The 21115-nt window shown below is 38.3% G+C and overlaps 1 protein-coding gene across 1 annotated transcript in view; it reads left to right on the top strand.

Moving 5' to 3' along the window:
- ATP11C (ATPase phospholipid transporting 11C) overlaps nucleotides 1–21115 on the top strand; it is a 345758-nt gene that overhangs the window by 243200 nt on the left and 81443 nt on the right. The window contains 3 exon segments of the mRNA XM_053699245.1: nucleotides 257–360; nucleotides 9121–9302; nucleotides 19784–20044. Of these exon segments, the coding sequence (XP_053555220.1) occupies nucleotides 257–360; nucleotides 9121–9302; nucleotides 19784–20044 (547 nt within the window).

Here is a 21115-nt window from a genome sequence, read left to right as displayed (position 1 = left end):
TAGTGTCAAATTTATTGGATGACGTTTCAGATCAAAATTAGATCTTTCAACAAATCAAAAAATCATATATATATATATATATATACAGTATATATATATATATATATATATATATATATATATACAGCATATAGAGAGAGAGAGAGATATGAAGAGAGATATGAAGAGATGAAGATATGATCTTAAGAGCTACAAAATTTATGCATTATGTCTCTATAATATCTAATCCTCCTTTTGAACAATTATTTTGTTTCAGGAAAGATTTACCTTTTCTGCAAAGGAGCAGACTCCTCTATGTTCCACCGAGTGTCACATGATGAAGTGGAAAGAATAAAAGTACATGTGGAGCAAAACGCGCTGGTATGTTTAACTTGCCTTTAATATGGAATTTAAATTAGAATTATGAAATAGCCATGTGATCATGGGGCAGTCTGCAGAGGCTTAGATTCAAGGTAAACACAGAGATAAAAAGTATATTAATATAATAGTGTTGGGAATGGGCAATAAAGAGATTAACTATCTTTTTAAACAATAACAATTTTGGAGCAGACTGTCCCTTTAAAATTAATATCTCAATACCTTACTTTACCAATGTGTGACCGTGCTGAAGATTTTTAAATTCCAATATATAATAGTTAGCCAGCCCTCCATTATCTTATTATCATACTCCCATAACGGAGAGTTACCTAGGTAGGGTAGCGGAGGCACGCACGGCTTTAATTCATGTTCACATTAAAGGGACAGTCTACTCCAAAAATGTTATTGTTTAAAAAGATAGATTATCCCTTTATTACCCATTCCCCAGTTTTGCACAACCAACACTGTTATATTAATATACTTTTTACCTCTGTGACTACCTTGTATCATGAATTTTTATTTATTATCTATTGACTTGCATTTTAGCCAGTTAGTGCAGTGTAAACCACAACTCTACAGGGATGAGCACAATGTTATATATATGGCCCACATGAACTTCTCCCTGGTGGTAACTCGCCATAGAACAAGCTACTGAGCTGTTGTTCATTTCTCATTGAGCACTTCTCTTTCTGCATGTAATTTTAACTTTTTAACATGTTTTAAGGGACATGAATTTGACACAGTAAAAACACTTTGTAATATGGTTTTATTATCTGTTTCTTTCCTAAGATATGGTGAGTCCACAGCATCATCAATTACTGTTGGGAATATCCCTCCTGGCCAGCAGGAGGAGGCAAAGAGCACCACAGTGAAACTGTTAAGTATCACTTCCCTTCCCACAAATCCCAGTCATTCTCTTTGCCTTCAGTGCAAGGAGGAAGTGAGGTTTTGGTTTCTGATGAAGATTGGATTTATTTCACTTCAATTAAAATGCTATTCTTTTGAACGCCAGAGTAGGTTTACTCGAAACTTTCCTCTCAAGATTGGGTCTAGCCGTATTCCACGTTGGTCTCTTCAGTAGGGCAGTGGTGGCTTTAAAGCAGTTAGGAACTTGTGAGGTGGGCCTTGCTGCGTTTTCCTAACATTTTGCTGATCATGGTATAGAAAGCCAGAGTAGGCTTACTCTGTTCTCTCTGTTTCTGCAGGTCTTTGTGAGGAGTGGCATCCTCTTATACCAGGCAAGCTGTCGTCCTGCCTGACAGCTTGATTGCAGGTAAGTGCCTTATTTGTCTTCTAGGTTAAGAGATGGGCACTTAAGAATGAACTGCAACATTATTGGGACACATAATCCTTGGGAAGGATTTCATTTTGGCAGTGGCAGGCACTTTTTGTGAGACATGTGGGGTTTGTTACTTATAGTGGAATCCCCCCATGAGGCTTTATTTACAAATTATGGTACCCTTTACAGTAATTTCTGTGGGTTTTAATTTCGGTTTTAATACTCCTTCACCTGTCAGCTTATTGGAATTTATCAGTGTTGTTACGGATGTATATCCACTGTATTACAGTGGTGAGTCAATAGTTTGGTGAGTGTGTGTACCGGGATATAGTCGGTTGATGTCTTACTTTTGGCAAATTATTCTGGCGGTTGCTGTAATGAAGCGCGCAGTTCATTTTAACTGCGCACTTCATTTTCTCTTCATTTTCACTTGATGGTGTCTCCGCCTCCTAGAACGGAGCAACGCCATTTTCATTATGTTAAGCCTGTTTTTTTCTAATGCCCGTCTCCTTCTCCGGCTGAGAAGGAAACGGTGCTTTGCAAGAGACTTAGTTGGTGTTACGTCTCTTTTATTTCCTATTTTATAGGTATTCCCCGGGAGACCCGATGCTCTGATGGAGCTGCTCTCCTAATTCAGATTATCTGAGGCTGCGTGACAGAGCCATGCTGGTGCTGCTCCAAGTCCTTGCACTATAAAGGCTGGGAGTTTATCAGAGAAATCTTTCATATATATGTGCTAGCCACATGGGCAACTTATATATTTAAAGTGAAAGTAAAGGCATTTGTTTTTACATTAAAAGGTGTTTAATTTTAAAGTGTATGCACTATTTTAGGATAATACTTCCACTGTGAAAGTTTTTCCTGTTCCAGACTGTGCTCTGTGAGTTGTCAGGGATCTCTTTTTTCCCTTTCTCCTGTCTTTAAAAATATGTTTCCTGTCGCTTTCTTCATCAACTAGCATGAAGCACGGTGCCTAAAGTAGTAGGTACCATTTCTACTCTGGCTAAGAGAACTATGATTCCTATAGAGGATAACTCATTTTTTACGGATCAATGGAACGGTGTCAAGTGCGGCACTGTATTGGTGCTACGCCTTGTCTAATTAATTTTGGTAGGGGCTCTTTGCAGGAGATCCAGAACGGAATTCCTTTTTTCTGATGCTACCATGTAAGTTTTTAGCGGGGAGCCAAGATATCTGGCTTCGCTGTGCTAGCCCGCGGGGCATTGTGGCTATTTCTTGGTTAGTGGATTTTTCCTCTGAGTCCAAGTCTCTGGCAATTCCTTACAAGGGTAAGCAAAATATTTTTGTCAGAGATCATAAAATCAAGGTATTGCCTCTCTCTGCTGTCTACTGTTAGGCCTTTCAAGTGCTCAATGTATGGTGGTAATTGGTCTAATGGTTGTTTTCATTGGATTTCATCCCTTGCTCGCTTACATCTGAGAGTCTGCTGTTATGCATGTTCAGATAGTGGACTGGGGATTTTGTGGCTCTGTCTCGCAGGATAGATCTAGATCTGTCGACATAAGATTCTTCCCTGTGGTTCAGAGAGGGGAATTAGTGGTAGAACGCTCGCTTCGTTGCCCGCATTCTACAGAATCTTTTGGTTTCTATGGAAAGGCACATGCTTTTGGAGATCTTCCTGAGTAATAGTGACCACAGTCGCTAGCTTGTTGGGTTGGTGACTATGGATTCGGAAGAAATCTGTTTTCCCCATAACCATCTTGGAGTTGAGAGAAATCTACAATGTTCTGATGGCTTGGCCTCAGTTGTCTTAACCGTTTTTTCAGGTCCTAGTTAAATAATTTCATCTCAGTGGTTTCCATTAACCACCTGTGAGGAACATGGAGTTCCTTTGCCATGATTGGCGTGGGTTGTTCGGTGTGCGGACGCTCACATTCCTGGTTTATCAGCTATTCACATTTCAGGTGTGAATACCGGGAGCGGACTTCTTGAGAAGTAAGATTTCATCCCGGGGAGTGGGCGCTTCTCCCGGAGGTGTTCTCCTGGTTATCCCTCAAATGGGGGGTGCTGGAGTTGGAGGTGGCAGTACGCCAAGCTTCCTAGTTATGTTATAGGTCAAGAGATCAGCAGGCTACTCTGTTAAATACCCTGGTGGTTCTTTGGGATTTCCATCTGATATCCCTGTTCCTCAAGGTTGCTCTCCTTTCACGAGTCATTGCTTGTGTCAAATGGGAGTGAGCATTGGTATCTTAATAGTTCCTGCATAGTCTTGCAGGTTCTGGTATTCAGACCTAGCGGAGATGTATTACTTCCACCTTGGTGGTTGTTCCATAGGATGGACTTTCTAATCAGAGTCCATTCTTTCATCCAACTTTCGTTTTCTCTGAAGCTTTCTGCTTGGAGATGGAATGCTTAGTTCTGTCTAAGCGTGGTTTTTCTGTATCGGTCATTGAGACCATGATTTAGGCTCGTAAGCCTGTTATTGGTAACTTTTACCGTAAGGTATGGCCTAACTTTCAGAATCCCAGGACTACTCTTGGAAGTAGGGCCAGGATTCCTAGGGGTTTTGCCCTTTCTCTGGAAAGGTCTGGAGGTTGGTTTGTTAGTCAGTTCTCTGAAGGGTCAGATTTCTGTGTTATCCTTATTTACACAAGTGTCTGGCAGATGCACTGGACGTGTAATTTTTTTGTCAGATCCTGGTTAGTATCAGGCCTGTGTTTAAGTCTGTTGCTCCTCTTTTTAACTTTGTTTTAAGGTTTTGCAGCAGGCTCAGTTTGAGCTTTCCATAGATTTAATTTTTTTATCTTGGAAGTTTTCGTTTTTTTTCTTGGAGGGTTTAGGTACTCTCGGCTTTGCAGTGTGATTTGCTTTATCTTATTTACGGATAAGGCGGTTATTTATCCTAAGTGGAAATATTGTTTGGGAATTTGTGTTCCCTCTTTGTGTCCTCATTCTTATCCCTTGAAGAACGTGTGTGCACAATTTAGTTGTTGTGCGTGCTTAATATTTTTTCTTCAGTTTTCTGTAACAGAAAGCTACTGTTACTTCTCCTTTTTCTGGTTGAGAAGTCTAATTCGTTTGCTTTTCAGACTGCAGGGCTGCGGTCTACTGAGATTTATGGATCATTCCATGAGTGCTGTCTCTTCTTCTTGGGCTTCACGGGTAAAGCTTCTGTGGATCGGTTTTGCAGGGCTGCAACTTGGTCTTTTTTGCATTCTTTTTCCAAATTTTATTGATTTGATTTTGTGCCTTGGACGAGGTTTCTTTTGGAGGGAAGGTTCTTCAAGCCATGGTGCCTTCTGTTTAGGTTATCTGTCTTGTCCCTCCCTAATCATCTCTGTTCTCTAGCTTGGGTATTGATTCCCAACAGTAATTGATGATGCAGTGGACTCACCATATCTTAGGAAAGAAAACTAAATTTATGCTTACCTGATAAATTTCTTTCTTTCCGGATATGGTGAGTCCACCGCCCCGCCCTTTATTTAAGACAGTTATTTTTTACTAAGACTTTAGGCACCTCTACACCTTGTGTTTCTGCTTTTTCTCCTTTACCTTCGGTCGAATGACTGTGGTTTGTGGGAAGGGAAGTGATAATTAACAGTTTAACTATGGTGCTCTTTGCCTCCTCCTGCTGGCCAGGAGTGATATTCCCAACAGTAATTGATGATGCCGTGGACTCGCCATATCCGGAAAGAAAGAAATTTAGTTTTTGCCCCTTTTTCCTGTAAGTTAACTCTGAAAATTGCAAGTTTTCCCAGTTTTGTGCCCACTGTAAACCCTGCTACATAGTTGTCCATAAATGGTTTCAGCATAGGTAAGACAGAGAAACCAATGAAAGTATTGTTAACAGACTGACGGTAGCAATCCTTGACTGCTGCAGTAACAAGCCCGTTTTTTGCAACACCAAATAAGGCATGTGGTGAGTGCCGTTTGACCCTTTAATTCAATTGCAGGAAACAAGGTGTTAATCTGTTCGGAAAGCTTGCTCATAGGGACTGTATGTTTATTTGTTCAACACTAAACAAATGTCTTGTAATTACAGGGTGTTTATGTTCCTTTAAAGTTACCTAAAGCTAGTATTTGTATTATGGGCCACATTTATGAAGCTGCAAAGCAGCTTTGGGGCCTTAGATTTTCAGGCTTACTCGAGCAAGTCTGAAATGCTAGTTAAGTAGCTGCTGTCTTAAGACCATTAGTACTTAAAGGGACATGAAACCCCACTGTTTTCTTTCATGAATCAGACAGAACATGCCATTCTTAAACAACTTTCTAAATTACTTCTATTAGCAAATTTGCTTCATTCTCTTAGTATCCTTTGTTGAAAGAGCAGGAATACACTACTGGGAGCTGGCTTAAAATATCTAGTGAACCAATAAAAAGAGGCATTTGTGTTCAGCCATCCATCAGCTGCTAGCTCCCAGTGATGCATTGCTACTCCTGAGCCTACCTAGGTATGCTTTTAAAAAAGGAGACCAGGAGAATGAAACAAATTACATAATAGACGTAAATTGGAAAGTTGTTTGAAATCACATGCCCTGTCTCAATCACAAAATAAAAATGTTGGGTTTCATGTTCTTTTAAAGTCTCTGCCACCTAAAGTGTGGCAGAGTGAAATCATTCTGTTCCGGGATGATTGCTAGCTCCTGCTCACACAGCATTGCACAAGCAGCGGACCTTGTCCGTCTGGCCACTAATAAATGGGGCCCTATATGTTTACTTATTAGTTAGCAAGTTCTAGTAAATATACTTGAAGGGGCATTTAACACTATTTTTCTAGAACAATTGAGTCCTCAAAGCAAATTCTGTAAATAAAATAGTTGGTTTAGGCAATTTGCAGCATTTGCTTTTTGACCTCTCTATGGAATGTAGTACAATTGTTGCACAAGCGCAAGAGGTTTTCAATGTCATATTAACAATGTATAAATATAAAAAGAGAGAGAGATGCACTCAGCTGAGACAGAACAAAAGCTAAAAAAACTTCCGTGCCTGTTCATTTTAGGGTGCCACTCAGGGTGTATACTCTTTTAGCACACTATGCCCCTTCACAGAGAAAAAATATCCTGTAGCATATCAGTCTGACCCTGCCCAATGACAGGCCTTTTGGTCAACTATTTAGGTTCTCAGTATAGTTTAAATGTAACAACCTGTGAGACATTTGTGGAATACAAGTCTAAGGTGCTGTGGCTAGTAATGGTGCAGTAAATGAACACTAAATGCTTTGTAATACGTAACAAGTGTAGGTAGTCAGGAGAGACTTAAATTGTGCAACAATGTGCACTTTAGCTCATAGGTATTTGTTTAACCCTTTAAGGACACAGCTTTCAGTTTGCTCAATTGTTTTATGACGGAAAAATTCCGTCATATGTCCTTAAGAGGTTAAACACCTGTCCAGCCTCACCTGGTATAAGCCTATCTTACACTTCAGCTCATGCAACAATTTGACACAGGCATTTCAGGCAATAATGTTAGTATTTCTAGGTAAATAAGTCACATTTCTGGTAATTCTTTCCCCATAAATATGTGCAGGATATATGAACCCATTCTAGGAAACTGAAAAGCATAGAATCACTGTGAAGCGGACAGAAAGGATCTCCAAGTATCCAGACCAGGCCTTACTTTTCAGTGCTATTCTATAAAGATAATACAGTTTTAGGTTTGCTGCGTATTGCCCTAGGCACGGGAGCAGTGACACTTTACACTGTCCTATGGAAACTGCACGCAGCAGCAAACGTTGGCAAATCATACAACATAGAAATCAAGAGCCGACAATGAGACTTCCATTTTGTGCTGGAATAAGTCAAAAGTTGGGATGTAGGTGGAAGAAAGGCGCTGAGTTCATAATCGCTCAGTGACTGCATTGAGTTTATTGTCTTGGTTAGTAACTTGTGTTTAACAAAGGAGTAACAAAGTGCAAACTGAAACGTGAGATGCTCTTTTTGTTGAGCAGAATCAGCTTGAGAGGGGTGTGTAAACCCTGGATTCCCCAAATTAACACTAAAATAAATATTACAATTTTCTTTAAAAATAAATAAATAAATAAACTACTATTATGGGGTGGGCGCTGTCTTGTAAATGTTGCCGGAGGGGAGGCCCACCGTCTAAGACTTTAAAAACCCCTGTCCTAGGTCTATTTTCCCGTTTGGATAGAGGGTGTTGGCAGTAAAGTAAATTAATAGCACAGATTAGTAAGCAGGGTTGTATGACGCTTGGTGTGTTGTGCCAGTATAGGAAGGGCAGGCGTTTATTTTACACATAACTTATCTGGCCTTACACTTATCACTGTTTTATCAGTTGTTGTGAGGCCGGTCTGATTTCTTCATTCACTTTGTTATTTCTGGGCTTACAAAGAGCCATAGAGCCAGAAATAAACTAGTTCATATATTCTGCAATATCTCAAGGTGACGTTTATTTTACACGATATAACCAATGAATTTTAACAAACATTACTAAAGGGAGTAAACTAAAAAATACACAAACTTAAATCTATTTATCAAGTAGCTACTTTAGAAATGTTATATCAGTATACAAACATTTTTGTATATTGGTGTAGGATGTAAGTTGATGTTTTAAAGATATTTAAAGTGATCCAATACATTTTAGTGTAATACTCACCTTAAATCCAGTTTCTTATTTAAAATGCACTTGTTTTTATTAAAGGGACATGAAAGTTATGATTCAGATGCATGCAATTTTAAAAGACTTTTACTTCTATTATCAAATTTTCTTAATTCCCTTAGTATTTCTTGTTGTACAGTATACTTAGATAGGATCAGAATTAGTACTCTTCTTCTTAAAGGGACAGTCTAATCCCAGATGTTGTATTGTTTAAAAAGATAGATAATCCCTTTAATACCCATTCTCCAGTTTTGCATAACCATCACGTTTATATCAATATACTTTTTACCTCTGTGATTACCTTGTATCTAAGCATCTGCAGACTGCCCCCTTATCTCAGTTCTTTTGACAGACTTGCATTTTAGCCAGTTAGTGCCGACTCATAAATAACTCCACAGGAGTGAGCACAATATTATCTATATGGAAAACATGAACTAGCACTGTCTAGCTGTGAAAAAATGTCAAAATGCACTGAGCTTAGTAATCAGTTTGAGCCTACGTAGGTTTAGCTTTCAACAAAGAATACCAAGGAAACTAAGTAAATTTGATGATAAAACTAAATTGGAAAGTTGTTTAAAATTGCATGCCCTATCTAAATCATGAAAGTTTAATTTTGACTAGACTATCCCTTTAAGTACAATAGTTTAATTTTGTTTTATACAAATTAGGAAATTGTAATGTGCTTAATTATGGATGAACTCTCATTTTCTCATTTTTATTTAAAAGAGATTTGTAATTCTTTGTTCTACTTGTAACGTACCTTAGTTTGTAGCCCCTAACTAAAACCCAAAACCTTATATTTTTAAACCTCATGAAAATATTAGAATGCCCAAAAAGAAAGAGAACAAAGCTTCCGTATTATCTGACTGAGGAACACCTTTTCTTTTAATATATTTTATTGCTCTCAGGATGGGTATCGGACTCTGTGTGTGGCTTTTAAAGAACTAAGCCCAGATGTTTATGATAAAATCAACAAACAGCTTGACGAGGCAAAAATGGCTCTACAAGATCGAGAAGAAAAGTTGTCCAGAGTGTTTGATGAAATAGAAGCTGACATGCACTTACTAGGAGCTACCGCAGTGGAAGACAGGTAAATAATACTGTTATATATGTCACACAAATGGCTGCTACTTGTGAAGAATAATGTGTTATAAAGGGAACCATCTCACAGCTGTGTCATATGATGTTTGGAGGAAAGGTTGCTTGAAGATTGCAGTTTGGCAGGAATAAATGACAGACTGCAGCTTAAAGTGACATTTTTTTATCATTCAAACTTCTAAATTATGAATATAATTTAATTAGCAAATATATAATAATGATTTGTATATAAATATTTAGGTAGAGTGTAAAAGCTAGTTTGTCCTTAACTGTATTTACCATCAAAATGTATTTTTATTTAAATAACTGTTACATCACTGTTATCAAGTGCACCTTATATGAATGTATAAGGTGATTGTATATGAATGTGATACAAAGTAAAATTATATTAAAGGGACAGTTTACCCTACATTTTTCTCCCCTTTACTTTGTTCCCAATGATCCATTTTACCTGCTGGAGTTTATTAAATTTTTTGCAAATCAGCATATGAAATAGCTGAATTTGCCTGTGGTATCCCAACCTGCACTTAAAGTTTCTATACTTAAAGGGACACTGAACCCAAATTTTTTCTTCCGTGATTCAGATAGAGCATGACATTTTAAGCAACTTTCTAATTTACTCCTATTATCAAATTTTCTTCATTCTCTTGGTATCTTTATTTGAAATGTAAAAATGTAAGTTTAGATGCCGGCCCATTTTTGGTGAACAACCTGGTTTGTTCTTGCTGATTGGTGGATACATTCATCCACCAATAAAACAGTGCTGTCCAGAGTTCTGAACCGAAAAAAGCTTAGATTCCTTCTTTTTCAAATAAAGATAGCAAGAGAACGAAGAAAAATTGATAATAGGAGTAAATGAGAAAGTTGCTTAAAAATTGCATGCTCTATCTAAATCACAAAATAAATTTTTTGGGTTCAGTGTCCCTTTAAGTATAGGCTATAGAAAAGCTATGTAAACATAGTCAGCAGAAGAAATTACACTCCCAGTGGGAGGTAGGAGAGATAAGTAATAAAGCATTAATGTTCAATTGTTCTCTCTAAGTATTGGACTTGTGGTTTACAGACAGATATAATATAAAGAAGCATGTGTGTCTAGAAAGTGATAAAATAAATAATTCTGATTTCCCTGCAAGCTCAGCCAATTTTAATGGATTGGAGTTTCAAAGAACAAAAACAATTATTTAATGTACAAAAATAAACATAAAGCAGCAATTCCTCATACATTTTATACTCTGCAGCTGGTATAACAAGTCATTGGAAGCACATTAAGGGAAAAACAATATTACAGTACACTGTCCCTATCTCTCCTACTTTGCAGATCGTGGGCTCGGTTATGAGTGGCGCGCTAACTGTTGCATGCAAGCAAAAATGGGTTCATCGTGACTATTTGCACGCGTTGGAAGTAGCACGCATATTATGCGTTAAAAGTAAACATGTTCTTTGGAGCGCAATGGAATTTAATGCAAGTCGGTATATCGCAACTTCAGAGCTCTAGTTAACTGTTAGCTTGACTAAAAGGTGGGGGGAAAACATCAAAAATACATTTAAAAAAAAAAAGAAAAATATTGCATAAACGTTATTAGGGCTCAAAGAAATGAGGTCTCAGGTGTTAGGAAAAAAATTACATGCAAAGGGCTTTAACATAGAGATACATAAATACATATATGGGGTCAATTTATTATTATGCGGACGGACATGATACAATGTAGCGTATCATGTCCGCCGCACATCGATAACTGCTGGTGCAATACCGCTCCCTGCAGATTTGCGGCCAATCGGCCTCTAGCATGGGGTGTTAATCAACCTGATCGTATTTGATTGGGCTGATTGCTGTCCGATATATATATATATATATACTCCAAAGAAATAACTTGCACCAGGTTTCTTCAATAAGGATGTTACCACTTTATTCACATATTGTGGTACACTTCACACCCAAAAACATATAATAAAATTATATATAGGTATAGCTATATAGTTATATACTGTTTATGTATAAGAATATCTGTTTAAAAATACTTAGTACATATTTTGCATAAATTTTGTTTTTACATGTTTTCAGCTTCTTAAAGGGACAGTCTACACCAGAATTGTTATTGTTTTAAAAGATAGATAATCCCTTGTTTACCCATTCCCTAGTTTTGCATAACCAACACAGTTATATTGATATATTTTTTACCTCTGTGATTATCTTGTATCTAAGCCTCTGCAGACTGCCCCTTTATTTGTTCTTTTGACAGACTTGCAGTTTAGCCAATCAGTGATGGCTCTCAGGTAACTTCACGTGCACGAGCACAGTGTTATCTATATTAAAAACCCGAACTAACACCCTCTAGTGGTGAAAAACCTGTTAAAATGCATTCTTAAGAGATGGCCTTCAAGGTCTAAGAAATTAGCATATGAACCTCCTAAGTTAAGCTTTCAACTAAGAATACCAAGAGATCAAAGAAAAATTGGTGATAAAAGTAAATTGGAAAATTGTTTAAAATTACATGCCGTATCTGAATCATGAAAGTTTTTTTTGGACTAGACTGTCCCTTTAACTGCAAAGGGTTCCAATGCACTTATATATATGTCTATATTTGTATACATATGTATTTGTGTTTATATTGGTATATATGTCTGTAAATACATATATACACATATACATACATAAATACATATGTACACACATAAATCTCTCTCTCATATATTTTTTAAAAATCAGATACATTTAGAAATATGTATTTAAGAATAAATAGAACTTTATCTGCTATGTGATGAACATTGGAACGTTGAATATCGCAAACACATTAACGTATTCCCCCATAGACTTCAATAGAGTGCAAAATTAGGGAAGTGAACTTGAGCAAATGTGCAGCTTTTTGCACGCGTCAGGTTAGCACAGTGCGAAAACTGTTTACTTTCAACCTGTAATATGTGCGCTACCCGACGCACGCAAAAAGCCTCCGTCCAGTGAAGTTAATGCCTGAGTGGGAGCACAAAGTACGACTCCACTCGTAATCTAGCCCTGTATGACGTAATCATTTTATGTTCCTTTTAAAACGATTTTTAAATCTTCACTATATAGAATCAAGTTATACAGAATATTTTGCCAAGTATGCAGTAAGATTACTGGTATGTAAATAGTGGGGCAATTTCTTGCACACATGCCCTAGAGCACTGTTTCTCAACTCCAGTCCTCAGGACCCTAAACAGGTCAGATTTTAATTATATCTTAACTAGAGCACAGTTACTAACCTGCTCTCCCCCTTCAGATGACTATTTCACCTGTGCTCTAGTTAGGATATAATTAAAATCTGACATGTTAAGGGTCCTGAGTACTGGAGTTGAGTAACACTGCTCTAGAGAAATGCAACTGTATATCACTGATGAGGCCGAAACATACATCTGGGGTTTGTTGTTTTCTCTTGTTCAGAGGAGAATTGCCTGGTATTTTGGGGCTGGACTCTCACTGGGCAGAATCAGACTGATATGCTACAGGATATTTCTCCAACATTGGTGTGTCCGGTCCACGGCGTCATCCTTACTTGTGGGAATATCTCCTCCCCAACAGGAAATGGCAAAGAGTCCCAGCAAAGCTGGCCACACAGTCCCTCCTAGGCTCCGCCCACCCCAGTCATTCTCTTTGCCGTTGCAATGCAGATAAGGTGGTTTTGCGTACTAAGCCTGGTTTTCTTCCAAAGGTTGTTTCTAACAAAAATATTAACCAGGAGATAGTTGTACCTTCTTTGTGTCCGAATCCAGTTTCAAAGAAGGAACGTTTGTTACACAATTTGGACGTAGTCCGTGCTCTAAAATTCTATTTAGAAGCTACAAAAGATTTCAGACAAACATCTTCTCTGTTTGTCGTCTATTCTGGTAAAAGGAGAGGTCAAAAAGCGACTTCTACCTCTCTTTCCTTTTGGCTTAAAAGCATCATCCGATTGGCTTACGAGACTGCCGGACTGCAGCCTCCTGAAAGAATCACAGCTCACTCCACTAGGGCTGTGGCTTCCACATGGGCCTTCAAGAACGAGGCTTCTGTTGATCAGATATGTAAGGCAGCGACTTGGTCTTCACTGCACACTTTTGCCAAATTTTACAAATTTGATACTTTTGCTTCTTCGGAGGCTATTTTTGGGAGAAAGGTTTTGCAAGCCGTGGTGCCTTCCGTTTTAGGTAACCTGATTTGCTCCTTCCCTTCATCCGTGTCCTAAAGCTTTGGTATTGGTTCCCACAAGTAAGGATGACGCCGTGGACCGGACACACCAATGTTGGAGAAAACAGAATTTATGCTTGCCTGATAAATTACTTTCTCCAACGGTGTGTCCGGTCCACGGCCCGCCCTGGTTTTTTAATCAGGTCTGATGAATTATTTTCTCTAACTACAGTCACCACGGTACCATATGGTTTCTCCTATTTTTTCCTCCTGTCCGTCGGTCGAATGACTGGGGTGGGCGGAGCCTAGGAGGGACTGTGTGGCCAGCTTTGCTGGGACTCTTTGCCATTTCCTGTTGGGGAGGAGATATTCCCACAAGTAAGGATGACGCCGTGGACCGGACACACCGTTGGAGAAAGTAATTTATCAGGTAAGCATAAATTCTGTTTTCTCTGTAAAAGGCATAGTGCTACCCTGGGTGGCACTGGCCTTATGAACATTCAAGGAAGTTTTTCCAGCTTTTGTTCTGTCTCAGTTGAGTGTGCTGATATCTTGTAACACTCTAGTGCTTCTATCATGAACTATTATTAAACATCAGTTTGATTGCACATCAGAGTAGTGGTTTGTATCTACTTTTTTGGCATTTAGCAGTTTCTTTATTGATCAACATCTATATTCACATGGCTACCTTTTCCCCCCATAGATTTTTCTATCCCCATGTTTTTTATTATCTGGTGTGACACTATATTAACTAGACATTAAAGTCAAAATTTAGCTTTTATGATTCAGATAGAGTGTGCAATTTTATAGAAGCTTTTCAATTTACTTCCAATTTTTAAACTGTGCACACTTTCTGAGGTACCAGATGCTATATATATATATATATATATATATATATATATATATATATATATATATATATATATATATACTGTATGTGTCTGTGATTGGCAGATTGCTGTCACATAATACAGGGGATAGGGAAATTAAAGGAAACTTTGAAATTCAGCAGAAAACATGTACTGCTCATTTGAAATTCAAAGTAAGTGCAGTTTTGCTGTTTTTTGTTATGGATTTGTTAATTATGAGATTCTACTGTAATTAACCCCTTAATGACCGCAGCACTTTTCCATTTTCTGTCCGTTTGGGACCAAGGCTATTTTTACATTTCTGCGGTGTTTGTGTTTAGCTGTAATTTTCCTCTTACTCATTTACTGTACCCACACATATTATATACCGTTTTTCTCACCATTAAATGGACTTTCTAAAGATACCATTATTTTCATCATATCTTATAATTTACTATAAAAAACATTATAAAATATGAGGAAAAAATGGAAAAAAACACACTTTTTCTAACTTTGACCCCCAAAATCTGTTACACATCTACAACCACCAAAAAACACCCATGCTAAATAGTTTCTAAATTTTGTCCTGAGTTTAGAAATACCCAATGTTTACATGTTCTTTGCTTTTTTTGCAAGTTATAGGGCCATAAATACAAGTAGCACTTTGCTATATCAAAACCACTTTTTTTCAAAATTAGCGCTAGTTACATTGGGACACTAATATCTTTCAGGAATCCCTGAATATCCCTTGACATGTATATATATATTTTTTTTAGAAGACATCCCAAAGTATTGATCTAGGCCCATTTTGGTATATTTCATGCCACCATTTCACCGCCAAATGCGATCAAATAAAAAAAATTGTTCACTTTTTCACAAATTTTTTCACAAACTTTAGGTTTCTCACTGAAATTATTTACAAACAACTTATGCAATTATAGCATAAATGGTTGTAAATGCTTCTCTGGGATCCCCTTTGTTCAGAAATAGCAGACATATATGGCTTTGGCTTTGCTTTTTGGTAATTAGAAGGCTGCTAAATGCCACTGCGCACAATACGTGTATTATGCCCAGCAGTGAAGGGGTTAATTAGGGAGCATGTAGGGAGCTTCTAGGGTTAATTTTAGCTTTAGTGTAGTGTAGTAGACAACCCCAAGTATTGATCTAGGCCCATTTTGGTATATTTCATGCCACCATTTCACCGCCAAATGCGATCAAATTAAAAAAAAACGTTAATTTTTTCACAATTTTAGGTTTCTCACTGAAATTATTTACAAACAGCTTGTGCAATTATGGCACAAATGGTTGTAAATGCTTCTCTGGGATGCTGCGCATCACACATGTATTATGGCTAGCAGTGAAGGGGTTAATTAGGTAGTTTGTAGGGAGCTTGCAGGGTTAATTTTAGCTTTAGTGTAGATATCAGCCTCCCACCTGACACATCCCACCCCCTGATCACTCCCAAACAGCTCCCTTCCCTCCCCCACCCCACAATTGTCCCCGCCATCTTAAGTACTGGCAGAAAGTCTGCCAGTACTAAAATAAAAGGTTTTTTTGGGGGTTTTTTAAAAGAAAAAAAAAAAAGCATATTTACATATGCTGTGATTAGGATCCCCCCTTAGCCCCCAACCTCCCTGATCCCCCCAAAACAGCTCTCTAAGCCTCCCCCTCTGCCTTATTGGGGGCCATCTTGGGTACTGGCAGCTGTCTGCCAGTACCCAGTTTGCACACAAACAAATGTTTATTTTTTTATTTTTTTTTATTTTTTTCTGTAGTGTAGCTTCACCCCCAACCCCCCGACCAACCCCCACAACATAAATTACATCTAAGGTTTTTTTTTTTACATTCATGGTCCCACTTTTATTTTGTTATGGGACACATTTTTCTGTAGTGTAGCGTTTCCCACCCGCTCCCTCCCCGTGCACGCGCCCGCCCCCGCCCCCTCGTGCGCGCGCCCGCGGACTCCCCCGCCCACGATCCCGCCCCCGCCCGCGGACTCCCCCGCCCACGATCCCGCCCCCCTCCACATGACCAGGGCCATCGATGGCCGCCACCCACCTCCCACACCGGCTCCCACCCACCAACGATACCGGCCATCGATGTCCGGTGCAGAGAGGGCCACAGAGTGGCTCTCTCTGCATCGGATGGCCGTAGAAGGTTATTGCAGGATGCCTCCATATCGAGGCATCACTGCAATAACCGGAAAGCAGCTGGAAGCGAGCAGGATCGCTTCCAGCTGCTTTCCACACCGAGGACGTGCAGGGTACGTTCTCAGGCGTTAACTGCCTTTTTTCTGAGGACGTACCCTGCACGTCCTCGGTCATTAAGGGGTTAATGGTCTCTCAACTCATTCTACTCTCTTTTGACATCTCTTTTCACAAACACTATTTTGATTTCTTTTTGAGTCTTATTAGACCAGAGATAGTGAGAGACAAAACGAGTGTGTGGGACAGTGTAGTTTTGGTACATTGTGTGACACATGGGAGACCAATACTACACATCATCTGTTTCTGTTACAAACATGGAAGCGTTCTCCGGCAGGGCCCCTCATGACAGGAACTTTGGGATATTTGAGAACAGCGTTGATTATAACGTTTCTTTACCTTCTGGGCTTTCTTTTTACTAAGCAAATGTAATCTTACTCTGTGTTGGCAGGGCTCATCTCTTACTATTACATTCTGTAAATAGAGCATGCAAAACGTTTGTAGAAGGCTATTTTACATGGGGGATAAGAAAATAAGATGAAAATCCTGTATTCTGTAAGTGGACATTTTTATAAAACATTGTTTCACATGCTAGTTATATACACATCACATTTGTGTATAATTAACTTGTAGGAAGGCAGTAAAAGCAGTAGGCTACACAATGTTTTTTTCCTGCTTACAAACTACTGTATTTTGTTATACTCAAATGTATTTATTGAGAGTTTTGAGGATTTTTGAGAAGTTTTAACACCACTTTAGATTAGGTGCTTGTGCTATTGCTCATTCATTAGACATCTTTTATCCTTCACCGTTATCCTTCTGGTGTTACCCAGTCATCATTCAAGAAAGTCATGACCTGTTTACCATAGTATGTCAAATTCATTTTCGTGTAAAAATGCGTTTGTCTTGTATAACTGTTTTCTAGGCTTTTATCTATTTTCTTATGTTTGCCTAATTAAATTAAAAGTTTCTTCCCATACAAAAGAGCAAATCAACTCAAGTATTATCAAAAAGAGAAATATTATCACAAGAGTGCCTTTGAAAGTGCTTGCACCTACATTATGGAGCTCAAGTTCACAAATGTTCATTCCAGTTGACACGTTCTTTAATTTAGGTGCAGGCCCTTTATAATGCTCTCTCCTATAAAAACCCGTTCACAAAGGCGCAATCTTGTTTAATGGTCTCTTAGGAAGATACAATGTAGCAAGGCAGCGGGATCTTGATTTAAAGTTTAAAGATTGTTAAATTCCAGTAAAATAAGATATTATAAGTGTTTTGCATAGAAACTCGTAGTTTACATTTTATTTTCAGTTCACAACAAAATGCAAACACTGCTTTACCAAACGCTAGTTGAAAAAAAATGTTTAAAAAAATACTTGTGCAAGTTGAAAAGCCACCATATAGGGGTAGAAAATCAGTGCACAGTCTTCCCGTTCTGACAACTTAAAAGATGATTTCAGATGAGTTAGCTGTGGTGAGGATGGAAACGTAATACAATAGTTAAGTATAAGAGTCGCAATTAAGCAATCGCCTTTAAAACCTGATTTTAATAACGCCAGTACTATTAGTGACAATTACAACTCTACAAGTGTGACTTACAATCAAATATTAAAAACTAGTTGGTAAGCCTGCCCAGAGGGCAGTCTATATGTTGTAAATCCAAAACATAAAAAATAGAACTACAGAAAAAAACACTAATAAATAATAAACCTAATCTACCCATTGCCCTGAAAACGGCATTTGTATGGGCATTGCCCTTAAAAGGGCATTCAGCTCTTTTTCACTGCCCTTAAAAGGGCATTCAGCTCTTTTTCAAAGTGCCCCAAAAAACCTAAGTTAAAAAATAAAAAATTTAGAAAGAAAACCTAACACTAAAGCCCCAATTAGGTACTCACGGTTTCGGAAGTCCGGCGAAGGTCTTCTTCCAGGCGGGTCCATCATCTTCATCCACAGCGAAGGCGGTCCAGAACGGTCTTCCCAGATGTGGCGACCCTCAGCGGCGGTCCTCGGCTGTGGCGGTCCTCGGCGGGGGTGGTCCTCGGCGACATGTAGGCTCCTTTTCATCCGATCATCCGTGGTATACTGAAGAAAGAATGCAAGGTACCGCATTCCTATTGGTTGAATTTTTCAAAACAGCCAATAGAATTAGAGCTACTAAAATACTATTGGCTGTTCAAATCAGCCAATACGATTTCAGTAGCTCTCATTCTATTGGCTGCTGGATTTTTCAAAACAGCCAATAGAATGAGAGCTACTGTAATCCTATTTTCTATTTAAATAAGCCAATAAGATTCCAGTAGCTCTCATCCTATTGGCTGATTTTGAAAATTTCAGCCAATAGAAATTCAAGGTACCCCAATAAATATGGGGAACCTTGAATTCTTTCTTCAGTGTGCGGCGGACGATGGCATGAAGAGGAACCTCCATGCCTTCGCTGAGGAGTGCCACTGCCGCCGAGGATTGCCACATCTGAGAAGACCGCTCTGGACTTCCGCGCCGCCTTCGCTGTGGATGAAGATGATGGACCTGCCTGGAAGAAGACCTCCGCCGGACTTCTGAAACCTTTAGTACCTATTTGGGGCTTTAGTGTTAGTTTTTTTTTTCTATTGTTTACATCATCCCTTTATAGATGTTTATTTTTATTTGAACAGAAGGTTCAACTGGGCCTTACGGCCTAATTGCTTACTGCCTGATAAGTTGATCTCCCACTTCTTTATAGGTGGGCAGTGAAACACCTCATAAGATTATTTTTTATGTCAGTAAGGGATGTCTGTTTTCACCACAAAAAAAAAAAATTAAATAAAAAAAGATGCTGTAATAAATTATTAAAATATCCTCTTTTAAAAGTCTGTTGGCTCCCTTTTATCCTTTTGCCACATTTGTACTTGTGGAATCAGTTTTGGTTTATGTCCACTTTATACTTCTTATTTCCTGCTTACTTTATCTCCATTTCTCATCTCATTTGTTTCTTTCTCCTCACTTGCAGCATTCATAATTTTCTTAGAGGATGTGCACTTGTTAAAATTGCAGGCAAGTTAAATATTCCAAGAAAATCTTAATTATAAATGTAGACTTCTGCAGTCAATAAGCCACTTAACTAATGTACCCATCCACCCTATTCATCCCATAAATTGTAATAACTTTAATAAAAATGCTGCTAAAGTCTATATGATAATATTGCAGTGACACAATTTTATTTTGTGTAAAAACAAGTATTGCAGGGGGAAATGTGTTTTAATTTGGATTAATAATGAAGATTCCTCATTATCTTTGGTAACAGACTTCAGGAGCAAGCGGCAGAGACCATTGAAGCGCTTCATGCAGCAGGAATGAAGGTTTGGGTGCTAACTGGAGACAAAATGGAGACTGCCAAGTCTACTTGCTATGCCTGCCGGCTCTTCCAGAACAACACAGAATTGCTGGAGCTGACCACCAAAACTGTGGATGAGTATGAAAGGAAAGAAGATCGTTTACAAGAACTGCTTCTGGAATATCACAGGAAGCTGGTTCAGGAGGTGCCAAAGATAAAAGGCATTAAAAGGTAATACATGGAATGACAGTGTAATCTATGCAAAGTCTGCACATACTGTATAACCGAAATTAATGCACAAACATGCTTGAAAATAATTGTATTTATTAAGTTACATTTTAAAAAACATTGGCCAATCCATGGACCAGACATGGTGGCAGGGCTAATACATATTGAACAATCCAGTTATCAAGTTTTCATTTTGTGTTTCTAAATATTATTGATTTGAATAAATGTTATAAGCAGAAGTGCACACCGTACCCCTGAACTGACAGTTTCTATACACCAAGCACATATTTCTCTATGCAATGACTACATTACTAAAGTATAAATTTGGACCAAGATCATAATCCCAAGTACCACAATTTGCACCTCTGACTCACCATCAAATCCTTTTTCCTGTATATCTCACTGTCTATCAGACAGCCTGGAATAGAGTTATTTGGGAGCTGGACTGCCCAAGCTATAATAATTTGAACCACCCAAATTACACTAACAGATTGCTAAAAATCTACAACATAGCCACAAATACTCAATTCCTTTAGATTTGAAAGGTTTGATTTCCACACCCCTCTCATTTTTTGCATTTTAAATTTTCCAGCAACAGTCTTAATTAGACGTTCTTACTCATTTCTTAATTATGTTTATATATTACTGGGCTAAAAAGTTGCACCCAGATGGTATATCGCCATAGAACAGGCTAACAATGGTATTGAGCCAGTTGTTCGTTCCTGTGAGTGTACTTCTCTCTGTGTGTATATATATATATATATATATATACATATATATACACATATATATATATTTATAATTTTGCTACACTTGGATGTTTAATTTTCATTGATATGAACATGTTTAGGTCCTCTGACCAGCAGCAAACATAGCCCACATTCTCACCCTGCCTTAAAGGGATATGAAACAGTGCTCCTACAGTAAAAAATAATATATGTATGTATATATATATATATATATATATATATATATACAGCAGGTATTGGCATGTGCACTCTCACTAACACTTTAATTCCAAATGCCAGGGTGCTAGAATATGGTGTAGAATATGGAAATCAGGAGACAGCACTC

The sequence above is a fragment of the Bombina bombina genome, chromosome 1, assembly GCF_027579735.1.
Source record: "Bombina bombina isolate aBomBom1 chromosome 1, aBomBom1.pri, whole genome shotgun sequence".
Classification (NCBI taxonomy): domain Eukaryota; kingdom Metazoa; phylum Chordata; class Amphibia; order Anura; family Bombinatoridae; genus Bombina; species Bombina bombina.
This window is presented reverse-complemented; position numbering and strand designations above follow the sequence as displayed.